Raw genomic sequence first — 14,934 nt, 5'->3', positions numbered from 1 at the left:
ATATGACTCCGCACTGGATCCGTTTTCAAACCACATCAATCACTACTAATATAGTTTACAATCATATATCTTATAATTATTTAATAAATATGAACTGGAAGTGAAAAACGCTCACTGTTGCTCCATAAGGAAACACTATGGATTAAGGGGGTGAAAACATTTGAACAGAGTGAAGACGTGTACATTTATCTTACTTTGCCTAAATATATATTTTCTCATTTAGTACTGCCCTTCAGAAGCTACAAAGTATACTTGCATGTTTCAAGACAAAATAAGTTCAGTTTAAACTGATCTTCAATTTCAACCCCATTAATGCATTGTGCTTCCTTCTGGAGCATCAATGAATGTTTGAAACTTCTGTAATAGTTGCATATGAGCCCCTCAGTTGTCCTCAGTTTGAAAAGATGAATCTCAAAATAATGCAGTCATTGTTGGAAAGAGTTCAAATACACAGAAATGCTGAAAAATCACAGAATTTGTGGGAACTTAGGGATTTTTCTGAAGAACAGCAGGCAGTTTAACTGTTCAGGACAAAAATGGGACTCATGAACAACTATCACTAAAAAAAAAAAAAAAAAAAAACAAGCTGTGGATCATTCAGCTAACAACACAGTATTAGTCAACTATTATTTTCTCTTGGGGACTATATCGTTTATGTGAAAAATCTGATACAGGCCAGTACTAAATAAAAAAGATGCATTTTGTATGATCCCTCTTTTGTTAAAATTTGTTACATTTTGTGGATTCTGCAAGGTGTATATACTGTATGTGTGTGTGTGTGTACGTACAGTATGCATGTATGCATGTATATATGGCAATAACGTTTTTGTCCACATTTAATGGTGCACACAATGGTGACACATTAATAAGAACTTTCCCTGTCATATAAACATTTCCCTGTTGTAATTATTCAGATTATTTTAGCACTGATTTAAAGGGATAGTTCATCCAAGAATGAAAATTCTGTCATTAATTACCCACCTTCGTGTCCTTCTAAACCTGTAAGACCTCTGTTCATCTTCGGAACACAAATTAATATATTTTTGAAGAATACCTCTCTGACCCTTCAGCATATCTGCATGATGCAGCTGATCCAGAATAGCATGCACCGTTTACGTCCAGTGCATGGATATTCTCCAAAATGGCACCAGGGTGTAATCAAGGAGATTTTTTTTTTGTTGTTATCTTTTGTACAGAAAGTATTCGTATAGCTTTGTAAAATTATTGGTGAACCCCTGGTGTCACAAGGATTATTACATTTCTGGACCTTGATCATGGTAATTACATTACATTGCTGTCTATGGGAGGGTCAGAGAGGTCTCAGAATTAATCAAAAATATCTTAATTTGTGTTCCAAAGATGAAAGAAGGTCTTGTGGGTTTGGAAAGACTTGAGGGTAATTAACTAAACCTTTAAGCTTAGTGAATAATAGGGCCTTCTGCACTGCCGGAACCTTTTCATAGTAACAGAAATAATTGTGGAACCACCCACTTTTGGGCTTTTTCGCAACACCAGAACTATGTGCGATTTTATACTGCACTGCCTTTTTCGAGAACCAAATTATCTCCCGTCCCCTGGAGCAGGGTTTAACCTGTACCACTGGTACTACCCATGACGCAAGTCGACACTGATTGTCCAGATACTGTCGAAAACACGCACCATGATTTTAAACTTACTGTAAACATTGTGTCAACTTATTTCGCATGTATGATAAATGTACAGTGATGTACAGACCCTGAAGTGCAGGCACTTGTAACAAATGTAGCACTGAGAGTTGTCGTTGGAGATTCTTAGTCCTCCTTTTCGTTCTTTAAATTGCTTTATGTATACGTCGACATTCCATGTCCATTATTGTGAAACCTGGGAGACACATCAGAAACACAGCTCCGATCTATTCTACTTACTATTTTTTTGTATTCAATCAGTCTGTATGTTTATTGGTAATATACCTTAGACATAAAGAATGCCTTTCTTTCACATTCCTTACTAGCAGACTTACAAAGGAGTTTACGAAGCTTTGCTGTGAAAAAATTCACAGATCAAGATGGTGAAGATTACACCAGTTGCATTCCTCTAAGTGTCCACTTTCGGAGCTATAGGCATTATAAAATTAAGAGTTGCTAAGAAAAAAAATCTGATTTGGCACGAAGTACATCGTCACCTGAATTCACAAATCATGGAGATATAATAAATATGAATTTCATACTGCAAACTTTACTGCAATGAAAAACCACAGCATGTTTGTAAGAAAGATCAATTGACCACAAAAGGATTGTCAAGCAAACTGGATTAAATTTTTTTTAGAGAACTTTACATGGAATGCACTGAGGCTTGTTCAAGACATCAAGAACCACCACACACAGACATGTCAAGGAATTTGGCTACAGTTGTCGTATTCCTCTTGTTAAGCCACTCTTAACGTCCAAACCAATTTAAGAGTAACAATTTAACTGAGGTTAAACAAATAAAAAACAGATGCAACACGGATAAACAAATGATAAAGCTTGGCTTATTGAATATCAGGTCCCTTTCTACGAAAGCACTTTTTGTAAATAATATGATCACTGATCATAATCTAGATGTGCTCTATGTGACAGAAACCTGGCTAAAACTTTGATTACATTATTTTAAATGAGTCTTCTCCCCAAGATTACTGTTATGAACATGAGCCGCGTCCAAAAGGTAAAGGGAGACGTGTTGATTCAATTTATAACAATAATTTAAATTTATCTCAGAGGGCAGGCTTCAAGTATAAATCGTTTGAAGTAATGGTGCTTCAGAAAACATTATCCAGAGAAAACAAATGTTAATGATAAAATTATAAATCTTTGAACTAGCTGTATACAGGCCACCAGGCACCATACAGACTTTTATTAATATCTTCTTTGTTAATGATAAATCCCCTGTGTTGTTTGAACTGGCTGTATACAGGCCACCAGGGCACCATATGTGGTTTTATTAACAAAGTTTGGGAGGAGCATGATCAGATAATCATCCAATTTGGCACAGGTGCATCTCATTTAGTTAACCATCTTAAAGGGGGGGTGAAATGCTATTTCATGCATACTGAGTTTTTTACACTGTTAAAGAGTTGGATTCCCATGCTAAACATGGACAAAGTTTCAAAAATTAAGTTGTACGTTTGAAGGAGTATTTTTGGAACAGAAATACGCCTTCAAACCTTCCGGTTTGTCACAAGTTTCGGAAAGTTTTTTTCGAGTATGGCTCTGTGTGACGTTAGATGGAGCGGCATTTCCTTATATAGGTCCTGAGGGCACTTCTCCCGGAAGAGCGCGCGCTCCCGTATAGCACAGCACTGAGAGCACAACAGACTTCACTGATCGGAGCGAGAGCGTCGCGAAATGTCACAAAAGGAGTGTGTTTTTGGTTGTCAGGGCAAGACAACCCTGCACAGATTACCTAAAGAGAAAAAGCATTAAGGGACCAGTTGTTTGTTCCCTGCATTTCGAAGATGCTTGTTTTACAAACAAGGCCCAGTTTGATGCCGGATTTGCACATCGTTTATTTCTTAAGGATAATGCAGTCCCAACGAAAAAGGGTCACGATCGTGTGTTGGATCCGCATGCGGTGAGTAAAACTGCTTCAAATATCTCTGTGTTGTTAACTTAGCTATCAGCGCGTAAGCACATCAAGTAAACAACATGCGATGTTGTCATCAAACTGCACGAGTAAAACTGCTTCAAATATCTCTGTGTTGTTAACTTAGCTATCGGCGCGTAAGCACATCAAGTAAACAACATGCGACGTTGTCATCAAACTGCACTTTCCACATGTATAGCTAAAAAATTTTTTTTAAAAAGACGACAAAGTGGAACTTAATGTTTGACTTGTCTTAACTGAATGTTTGTCTTGTCTTAAAACAACATTAAAGATAAAACAACCAGAAGCTCGTTTTCTTGCTACTGCTCAACGGAATCAACCCTCCCCCCCCCCCCCCCCACTTTTACCTGTCTAAATTTTTTTAGATTTAATAAAATAAAATAATAACATTCTGTATGAATTCTAAGCTGTTTTCCTCATGGGGACCAAAAATGGCAAAATCTTTATCCTTTTGGGGAGCTGTTTACCACATGACATTGGACATAACTCAACCACACACACTCACACACACACACACATCACAATCATGTATCGGCACGAAAAAAATAAAAAATACATATTTATGAAGTCAGCTTTTTCTTTGAATGTCAACTATGTGAAGCACTTGGTTTATCTAATACTATATCATGCATCACTTTCAAAATCACACAACATCATGTCAACAGCCATTTAGAGAACCTTTTAGAACAAGTTTAGAAATGTTTAGAAAACACTACGTAACAATTTTGTTGTTGTTGTTTTGTTTGCTAACTGAGATACAAATGTATGTTTGTTATGACTTTAAATATTTTTATTTCTGTTGAGCTCAAAGCAACAGTTTATTCCTCAAAACAGACTAGATGTGGATCATAATCTACTGGCTTGCTCTTTGTGTAAAATCATCAGCTGCAGTAGTGGCATGATAAACCCTGATAAAGACAGCATTTTAACCTGACATAGAGGAAGTAAATAGACAACTGTTTAAAAGGAAATGGCGAGAAGTTCCTTAAGACTCAAAATAAAACCAGAAGAAGCAGAGTAAAGACTCACACTTGCTGAACGAGTGAAGTGTGTTTCAGTGAGTTCAGACAATCAGTCATGATGTTTCCTTTCTGCTTCTGTCTTTTCCTCTCTGTGCTTCATTTTATTGACGGTAAGTCTAGATTTATAAATACTTTTATTCTGACTAAATTCAGAGTAATTTAATCAGTCATCTATCATTGTGATTCTGTTGCAGTGCTAAATGATTCAGTTGAGTATTGTTATCTTTCTTTACCATTTAAACTGAAGTTTTCATAAAGGTATATCGTCTCTAGACACCTGACCTTAACATAAAGCTCAACTTGAGTCCCCTGTTCAGTAAAGATTAAATCAACTAAAGGTTATATGATTATGAACATATGACTTGTGAAAGTTTATTACACTTTAATGCATGTTGCATTATTATTCAGTGATGAAATCTCTGCTGTTACTTCTTCCTGATGTTTATGTTAATCTATAAAACTCACATTGATCCGTTCTGAAAGAAACTGTCTGTCTGCAGGATGTTATGTTTCAGGTCACAGAGAACATAAAGAAGTAACAGGTTACACAGGTGGATCAGTCCTGCTGCCCTGCTCCTGTACTCACCCTCAGTCTACAGTCAAGACTTTCACCTGGAAGCACTACTACAATAGACCAGGCCAGTGGACTGAAGTATTTCAAGATAAGAAATACAAGAACAGACGGAAGTTGTTTAATCAAAGTTCTCCGGCAAATCTGTCTCTGCTCATTTCTGACCTCAGAAAGAATGATGAAGGGTTATATAGGTGTGAGGCTCAACAAACTACACATACATTTACAGACATTAACTTAAAAATTCAAGGTAAATAAAAACATTTAGCCTGAAATACTTCTCTCGAAATAAACTAGATGTTTGTTTTCCATAAATGTTGAGTGTAAATGTAAATGTCAGTATAACCGCTGTGAATGTGTTGTCAGGGTGTGATCTGGATCAGAATAAACCTACGGCAAAGGTAAAGGGACACTCAGGAGAGTCTGTGGTTCTGCCCTGCTCCTGTACTGAACTACAGGATAAACCTGAACAACTTACATGGACATTTACTGCCCCAAACAAAAACTCTGAAGAGATTTACCCACATGAACAGAGCGAGAGAGACACAGGTCGAGTCAGACTGTTAAATGAAATCTCTCCTGGAAATCTCTCTCTACAAATATCAAATCTGACCAAAGAGGACCAGGGAGAATATCGCTGCTCTGTCTCGTCTCAACAGCACATCAACATCAGACTCCGTGTTCAAGGTAATTTTTAGATGCGTTGCAGTCGTGTCTGTGAACAAATTCAGTTTTACATTGTTCTTGGAAAAAGATGAACTGCTTGAAGAAGATGAAGTTCTAAGAAAATATTTATTGTTTATATAATTATATTGTTTATATAATTTTAGATGAACCTATAAAACAAGAAGAGGGACCTACAACTAAACTAGATTTTGAAAAACAACGTAAGTATCAGCCTATTACTGCTTTAGAGGTGATTTCCTATTTTTATACTGAATGTCTCTTTTTGTCTCTGTTTCTTAAAGTGTCTATATTCTGTTCTTCCACAGTCTTTATTCTGCTGTCAGTGCTTCCAGTAGTTTTGTTACTTGCTGTACTAGCCTTGATCTACTGGAAATACAGAGGTACACAAACACACAAATACAGTATGTGATGGTAATATAACGGTACACACTTCAATGAGAATGACCCCTCAAACCCTTATTTTTTTAAGTTTTTTGTTTTTTTTTACATTTTTTTTTTACAGTAAAAAATTATATTTTGCATTTTCACTGAGATGTTTCACTTTCAAGGAAGAAGAGATGCCCAAAAGATGACCAATGATGGACTAGTGCTGTGTAGTGAAAATGAGAAACAGGTAAGCACAAATATACTGAAAACCATTCAGAAAATGATTTAATATGCTGATACAGTACACTCCCTGTGTGTGTGTTAACAAGCTGAATGAAATAAAGAGCAGCATGTGTAAATGTGTCTGATAATGTCATCTCTTTCTTTAGGATGATGTAAATCCTGAAAGTGTAACTCAAGGAGAAAACTTAAAACAGGATGAAGATTCGGTCAGTCAGAGTGTCTGTGTGCATAAATGCATATGTACATGCAGGTTTTTTAAACTAAATATGTCTTTTCCTGTCTCTCCAGGATGAGGTGACATATTCTTCTGTTGTCCACATTAAGGCTGACACCAAACCAGCGCACAAACAGTTTGTCATGGCAGAGAACTCGGAGTACGCCAGCATCAAATGAAGTCGAAATATACCATTTTAGGGGCCAATTATGCAACAAAGCTGCAGGTTTTTCCTATTCTTCTTCTTAATGTTCTTTTTGTAAACATTTAGAACTTTGACTGTAATGTAAAATTTTTCCAAATGTTTCATGCAGATTAGTTTAAGGTATATGTTACTCATTTCGGATACTGTTATGGGATGGATGTGCTGTGTGGTTGCCCATTTAGGGCTTTTAACTCTTATGCATTCAGCGTGAGATCTGTGCAGTTGACCCTGTTCTAACACTTTCATGCCACACGTCCATTTTCTCACACAGTGAAAACACTCAAAGAAAAGCATAAGCACCCCGAGTTCAAATGTAATAAATGGACTTTGGTGACAGAGTTATGGCAACCGCTCCAATGTGTATTTTTGTTGTGCTCTGGGAAACATCAGTTTACAATGTTTTTGTAGTATTATAGCCAAACACAGACATACCTCTGTTGATTTCTTGAAAATGTATGGTTGGGCATTCACTTCACGTTTCAGAATTCAATCACTGCTCAAAAGCTTTAAAAAAAAAAAGTTCTGTTCTGTTCTGCATGCTTTTGGTTTCTTCTCATAATAATAATTCACTAGTTTACATATAATAAGATTAAGCAAATGTTAAGCATATATGGCATACTGTTTTGAAGGAGATCTCTAAACTCGGAATATAGATCAAATCCAGAGAAATCCCCCTAGTATACAATGAGAATAGTTGGGTTGGAGGAGAGATGCCAGAAAACTGTTGTGGGACAGAGATGAGTTGGCTGTAAATATATATGCTTTACATATCATGCAAATTAAGTTAATTGACTAGATGAGCTTCACCTATACTGAATTGGCTGATTATCTGATCGTGCTCCTCCCGAACTTTGTTAATAAAACATTGTACAAAGATGATGTAAATAAGAGATTATTTGATTGTAAAGGAACTTTGTGAGATCATGATGAACTGAAGTGATTAACAGCTTCTTATGCGCTTGTTATGCTACATATAAAACATTAACATTTTTAAGAAAAGTTTTTTTGTGTGTGTGTGTTGAGAACCAGCTGACATTTTGCCACAAATTAGCATTACCAAAGATCATATTGACTTCACAAGTTGCAAAAAAAAAAAAGAATCTCCTGCTAATGTGCAGAATTGAATTGTGCTACCACTGAACAAAACATTGCATTTCAGCAATGACTAATCTGAATGCATCTGATTGGCCATTGCATTCATAGGTTCTAAGCTACAGAATCGTGTTTGATCGGTTTTAATGCACAACGCTGTAAAACTGCATAAAAAGAAACATTATGCAGCATGAGTAGATCTCAATTTAATATGGTAATCAACAATTTTTGCAAACACAATTTATTTGCAAATAGCTTGAATGGGTTTAGTTTAATTGTCCAGGGGCTGTTTTTATTTATTTATTTATTTATTTTTTATTATTATTACAAAACAAACCCAACCAACCAGCTCCTTGTCCTGTAGGAAAAGTTTAACTTAAACTTGGCATCCCTGGTAAAGTGTGTTTTACATTTTAAAATACAGCCAGTTCTCTCATGAATTTGGCCTCATGATAAAATTGTTGAACATCTTAAACAAGAGGCTGTAATACTATTCATGTTATTTTCTAATATTACCATATTTTTAATTGCTAATACCATTAGGTTATCATGTAAATATGCAGTTTGCTAATTAGTGAACAAATATAAAATATATAACCTCTGTTGAAGTACTAACTTTAATGTTTATGGATGCAAAGAGTAGCTTTTAGCACTGTCTAAATATATAAATATAGATTGGCCTTTCCTAAATATAAGTGTTAAGTGTAACTGTTCAGCTTGGACCTTGCTCATTAAAGATCTAGTATAACCTCTTAAGACCCTGCGGCCTCATATGAGGACATTATATTTTTGTGAATTTATCTAAACCTGTACATGACACAGTTTTAATCTGTATGTCCTGTACAGAGCACATTCAGGACTTTTCAGAGATACCAAATGATTGGATGTTTCACGATGACCACTCCCTCTCCTTTGTCATCAGAAATGTCAGAAATTATTTTAGTGACACTCTTATGGAAATATGATAATATTTAGTAATTATCATTTGAATCGTGTGTCATAAATCAACATCCCAGGAGGTCAAAACCAAATCAAAGTATGACTTTCTGTTACGAAACTGGATGCTGATTTAATATGTCCTCATATGAGGGCATGGGACTAAAAGGATGTTTATTACGCATTTTGGGAGACATATCAAAATAATAGGGAAATAAATTATATTTCAATATTCAATATATATTATGAAAATCGTGTTAATTATTAATCCAATTATTACACTTCTTGTTTCATTAGGTTGCCCCAAAAACACATTAATATGAAAATGTTAGATTTAGTTTGTAGATAAATTGTATATACTGAAATCCGTTTATAGTCACACATTTTGCAGAAAGAAAAAATTTGTATATTTAATCACTCCGTTATAATATAGCTGAGAAATATATTTATACAAAGTTTTTTTTTTTTTTTTTTTTTTTTTTAATCTTGAAACAAAAATTTATTGTTGATTTAAAAAAAAATATATTGTTTTTGCCCATGCATGTTCATTCATGTCTCTCTTTTTTTAAATTATTTTTTATTTTTTATTTTATTTTATACATTATTTTTAATGCTTTAAACAATGTAAAGACATGAAAAAAAATCCTAAAACTTTTTTCTCGGGTTTAAGCCTAGTTCAAGGCGCGCTCCCGCGCTGGAGATCTCCGTGCCGTCTCCGCCTGTTCACTCTAAACGCCATACAATGGAAAGGATCTATAGGTAAGATCGTAAACTACAACTATAATTGGCAATGATGTTTTAACTGACCAATGATATGCATACTTGAAAGTGATCATGAATCAAAACAATGTTGGTACTGCATCAAAAATTAGGTGAGTCGAAAGTCTTTTCAAACAGTGACAGAAGAGTCATATAAACAGACTGACCCGTTTTCTCTTGTTTGAACTTAATGAATTGAAAATTCAGCTAAACTTTTCTGTTCGTTCTGTGAGACCTGGCTGATTTATCTGGAATAATGCTTTCTTTGTTTTAGTGTAGCTCCAGTATTACACTGTTTTCTAACATTTTAAATGTATTTACTGTGACTTTTGATCAGTTTAACTCATCCTTGATGAATAAAAGTATTGATAGTCCCAAAGTCTTATTCATGTGCTGCTGCATCCATTATGCCATAATCATCAACTGCTTTAGACTTTCTGGAGTAAAATAAAGGATAGTAATGTGTTTAGACCAATAACTGAGAATTAGTTATTAATTACAGTTCACACCATATGTGCCTTGGCAGTGCTTTAGTAACACTTTACCTTTAAAACTTCAACTTTTAAAAATAAATATTTAACATGTAATTCAGAACAGATCACATTAGGGTCCACAGTTCTGAAATTACAAAATTATTTTATTTAACCTGCTTTTCTAATTTGATGCAAGTTTAATTAGAAATTGTCAACAAAATTTGAGTTTAAACTTCATCACCCACTGAGAAAATGCAATACAAATAGAATTATTGTTTGTGCAAAGAATTCAAATGATCTTTATGTCATTCACACTTTTTAGTGACCTAAAATCTGAATTAGTATTTTTTTTACATAAAATGTAAAAATCCTAAAAGTTTGTGTTTACCACAGGATTAAATGAAAACTTGGTCTAACATTTTTTGCACCCCACTGCATTTTTCACAGTAAATATTTCTAAAGGTGCCGTTGACGTAAAATTTTCACCATGTCTTGGTAACAACCCAAGTAATCCATCCATACATATAAAACAAAAGAAAAAGTTCAGAAATTAAGTTATGTGTAATAAAATGGAATGACCCCCCAAAAATAATGGAACTACTGATATTGATTTAATACAGTGACAAAAGCCTTTGTTGGTAATGACAGCTTCAAGACACCTGTTTGGAGAAATTGGTGGCATGCACTGCTAAGGTGGGATTTTGGCCCATTCTCCCACAGACACTTAAAATCTAGAAGTTTCTGTGGGCCTCTTCTATGAACTCTAACCTTAGTTCTTATTTTCTATTGGATTCAAGTCAGTGATTGGCTGGCCATTCTAGCAGCTTTACCTTCTCTCTCTGAAACCAGTTGAGAGTTTCCTTGGCTGTTTGGGATCATTGTCTCGCTGGAATGTCCACCCTTGTTTCATCTTCATCATCCTGGTACTGTAGGTGTTGGGACTGAACCAGCTAATATTAATTTCCACTGACTAGGGGCAGGATTGCTTTTTAGTCACTGATAGATTTCAGCTGGTGTCTTGGCTTTCTGTGCCTTTTTTGCTCACATGCTATTCATGTGTTCAGTACTTTTTTTTCCTGTGTCATTCCATTTTATTACAAATTTAATTCTGAAATTACATGTTTTGTTTTCTTTGTATGTATGGGTTGTATTACTTGGGTTGTAACTGACATCTGGTGTAAAATTCAAGTCAACAGCACCTTTAGAAATATATTTACTGAGAAAAATGGTGATGCATTCAATACTTATTTTACCTGTATATTTCTGGGTAGATATAACATAAAGTTATCATAAAGTGTTACCAGTCACCCCTTTATAAACTACCATTACGTTCCAATTTATATAATGGAACAACAGATTGTGCTCACACTAATGTATATTCTAAAAACATCAACATTTATATAGGCCTATATCGTTTAATTTTAGTAACTGATGCTTTTTATGCTGAAAGTTCAAAATGAAAAATTCAGTCTTGCCCTGATTAAACTAAAATGGCAAGGCAACCAAACTATACACATACAGCAGTTGATTGATTGATTGATTGATTGATTGACAGTCAAACAGCAGGGCTGCGTTCAGCCCCGACAAAACGTTGCACAACGTTTTTTAAACAGAAACGGTGATGCGTTGAACACATGTTCTGATGACGCAAGAGTTGCAACTATGGCAGAGAAGGCCATTCTTTAGTGTTCTTTGTGAAGAATTTTCGAAGCCATCTATTTAGCGTCACATACTGACTTTATTTGTAGTTCATACGGTTTTAATACCCTGTATTTTCTTTCTCATTTTTAGGAAAATCACTTAATTACCATTGTTTATTTCTATACCAAATGTCTTACTTGCAATGAAGCTAAAAATATAAACAAATACATCATTATTTTGATATCCTATATTTTTACAATAAAACTTGCGACAAACATGTCTTCTGATATCCTCAGTTGTTGCGTATGCCGAGCTGCAACGAACACATTTGTACATTATTTTCCTTGAAGCCATTGTGCGAGTTCACTTTAATACCGAGTGCTTTATATACATGTTGCTGCTGATTTTACTGCAGTTCTGACACACCCACCAAACAAGAGAAAACGCATCTCAAACCCCGTTGCACACCGGTGCACGCCGTTTCCAGGAAACACGGAAACCGTAGCAAAACGTTGCGCACCGTTTAGAACTTGAACATGCCCCAGATGATTTGGGTTGTTGCAAATGAGTATTTCAGGTTTCGGGTTCATAAACTATTTTAGGTTCACTTCTCAGTGCTGTCATTGCCTGGTGGTGAAAGTGTTTAATTTAACATAATTATGTCTTTTATATTTAATCTGATTGGCTGCACAAATTGGCTATTAAACCAAAGTCTGCCTATAATAAAGACTAGTTTCTGTATCAAGCTAATTTGTGACTTAGTTTCTTCTCTCACACTGTATAAAATTTGTGATATAACTGCTTTAGTGTCCCCAAAATGCATTGTGTTTGTTAAATCCGTAGGTTAATCTGGTGTCTTTGAATGCCAGGATGAATTTGAATGAGTGTGCACAGTATGGTACGATCAGCAGAGTTCAAATTAATCCGATTAGGGAATTACAGTATTCCAAAACACATTTTTACTTCTTATCGAAATACCTCTTCTCATTTGTTGTAACAGCTGTCCACAATCATTAAGCATTCAATCACTTAACAGACAAAATATTGTTAGGATTAATGAAAAATAATGTTTTCACTGATGTAGTTGTTAAAACTGGCGTGGAAATCAAAGATATAACTTCCTGATACTCAAGGCTTTTCATGCTCAAATAGAAATATTCAGTCCTCTGCTTTTGTCTTGAAGGGCAAATCAAACACATCATACACATACAGTAGAGCAATAATTACAGAGAAACATAGCAAACACGCAGGAAGGAGGTTAATGACTGAATGATCAAAGGTCTGATGGGAGTTACCCTTACAACACAGGAACACAAAACACTCCTATCTGTATGTTTCATAGACTGCTATAAGTATCAAAGAGGTCCTAGAAAGAGAGGGTGAAAGGACAGTCTGAATGAAACTTTACATGTTCAATTAAAAATAATCTAGAAAAAAGGTGAATGATCAAGATAAGCATATAAATCAAGCTGTTATCTCTGTATTTAGTGAAGCATAAGGAGAGAAAATTGGAGGAAATTTTTTCAAGTCTTTATTTACTCAAAATGTCACAATAATACTGAAACATAATTATGCTCCTTTTTCTTTGCTATTTTGGGCAAACATAAAACTAAGCCTTTATTAACTGTACAAGGCTTACATTTATTTGGTGTAACTAGACAAAATGCGATAGAAAACAACGTTTCACATAAATATATTATTAATAAGATAGGTAGATAGGTTAAATATTATAAAGGGTATTGATATTGATATAACATGAAAGTCTCATCTTTATTTCCTCAGAATCATCTAGCTTTTGCAAACTCCAGCCAAACAACTTTCTGACAATCCTCCTTGTCATTCTTCATCTGTAACCATGGAGACGGTGGTGATCGTGGCCATAGGTGTACTCTCCACCATCTTCTTGGCATCATTTGTGGCGCTGGTTGTTGTGTGCCGTCATCGTTACTGCCACCCTCCAGACTTCCTGCACCACTTCCATTCCAAGTATGAGTGGATAAGACATGACCTCATTCCCACACTGAGGATGAAACAGGGATAACCAGTTTGCATTCCAACATTTCATTCTTTCAACATTTCATATGGAAATTAGTTCCCCACCGAGGGAGAGACGATGCGTCGATAACGCTTTGGGAACGCATTCTCCGTGAGTGCGTCTGAAGCATCCATGTCAACTAGTCCAATGGCGAGAGTGAGCGTCAGGAGTGACGTCAGGACCAGGAATTGATAAAAACCCCAACCGGAGTAACCGGTGTTAGCTTTCTGTGCCTCAGCAAGCGATCTGTGTCAAACCTGTCTGTCATATTTACTGTTGTCTTGTGCAAAGTTTATATACTATGGCTAAGCAACTATTCAAACCGTGTGCTTCTCCCTGCCCGCGTTATTTAACGGGTGGGGATACACACGAGCTTTGTGTAGTTTGTTTGGGAGTGGAGCATGCATTATCAGCCTTTGAGGAGACTGATTGCCCGCATTGTGAGAAGCTTTCGCTTCACATGCTCCGCTCCCGCTTGTCACTCTTTGATGAGAAGAGCGGCGAGCCTCGCGCTCCTCAGGGTGCAGGACCCGCTTCTGCCGAGGCAGAACGGAGAATGCATTCCTGGGGTTCGCAAATGGATCTCTCAGCGGGGTTGGAGACGGGTCCGAGGGCTCTTTCTCCTCCCTTACCTGGGAGATCCATAGCTCAAACTCCGGTGTCGGAAGCCCGCCCCGCGGCTTCTTCCGCCCGGGGGGAGAGCCCATTGCTTCGTTGCTCTAGCTCTGAGGAGTTAGATGTAACGGGCAGTGAAGGTGACACAATCAGGGGGGAAGAGGATTCGCCATCTCTTTCCCCAGCATATGAGGAGTTGGTTGATGTATTAACACGAGCTGTAGATAAATTACATATTTCTTGGCCATCTGATAAACAGAGCGCTCGTCCTAAAAGCAAATTAGACGAGCGTTTTCTGTCTTCTAAAACATCGCCTACATCACGGGGTCTCCCTTTTTTCCCTGATCTTCACAGTGAGCTGTCTAGATCGTGGAATAAGCCATATTCATCACGTCTTTTCAGCCCTCAAGTGCGCATTTATTCTGATATAAGAGGGCTGAAAGAAAATGGTTAT

At 36.1% G+C, this 14,934-nt stretch overlaps 1 protein-coding gene across 3 annotated transcripts in view; it reads left to right on the top strand.

Annotated features, from left to right (window-relative positions):
- The window catches only part of LOC127952664 (hepatocyte cell adhesion molecule-like), a 44,864-nt gene extending 30,970 nt beyond the window's left edge, over positions 1 to 13,894 (top strand). Inside the window, exons 1-10 of one of the 3 annotated variants that reach the window (XR_008153022.1) lie at positions 4,599 to 4,753; positions 5,144 to 5,464; positions 5,581 to 5,901; positions 6,045 to 6,101; positions 6,207 to 6,281; positions 6,450 to 6,514; positions 6,657 to 6,716; positions 6,799 to 6,950; positions 9,628 to 9,716; positions 13,613 to 13,664. Coding sequence is in view for 2 of the 3 variants with exons in the window: in XM_052551320.1 (XP_052407280.1) it covers positions 4,699 to 4,753; positions 5,144 to 5,464; positions 5,581 to 5,901; positions 6,045 to 6,101; positions 6,207 to 6,281; positions 6,450 to 6,514; positions 6,657 to 6,716; positions 6,799 to 6,903 (1,059 nt within the window). In the remaining variant the exon portion in view is untranslated. Of the gene's footprint in view, positions 1 to 4,598; positions 4,754 to 5,143; positions 5,465 to 5,580; positions 5,902 to 6,044; positions 6,102 to 6,206; positions 6,282 to 6,449; positions 6,515 to 6,656; positions 6,717 to 6,798; positions 9,265 to 9,627; positions 9,717 to 13,612 lie in introns of those variants that run through there. The other 2 variants (XM_052551320.1, XM_052551319.1) reach the window with 2 other exon arrangements.
- The last annotated feature ends 1,040 nt before the right edge of the window (positions 13,895 to 14,934 follow it).

This window comes from Carassius gibelio, chromosome B3 (genome assembly GCF_023724105.1).
Source record: "Carassius gibelio isolate Cgi1373 ecotype wild population from Czech Republic chromosome B3, carGib1.2-hapl.c, whole genome shotgun sequence".
Lineage (NCBI taxonomy): Eukaryota > Metazoa > Chordata > Actinopteri > Cypriniformes > Cyprinidae > Carassius > Carassius gibelio.
The sequence above is the reverse complement of the archived record's forward strand: the minus strand, read 5'-3'. Positions and strand labels throughout refer to the sequence as shown.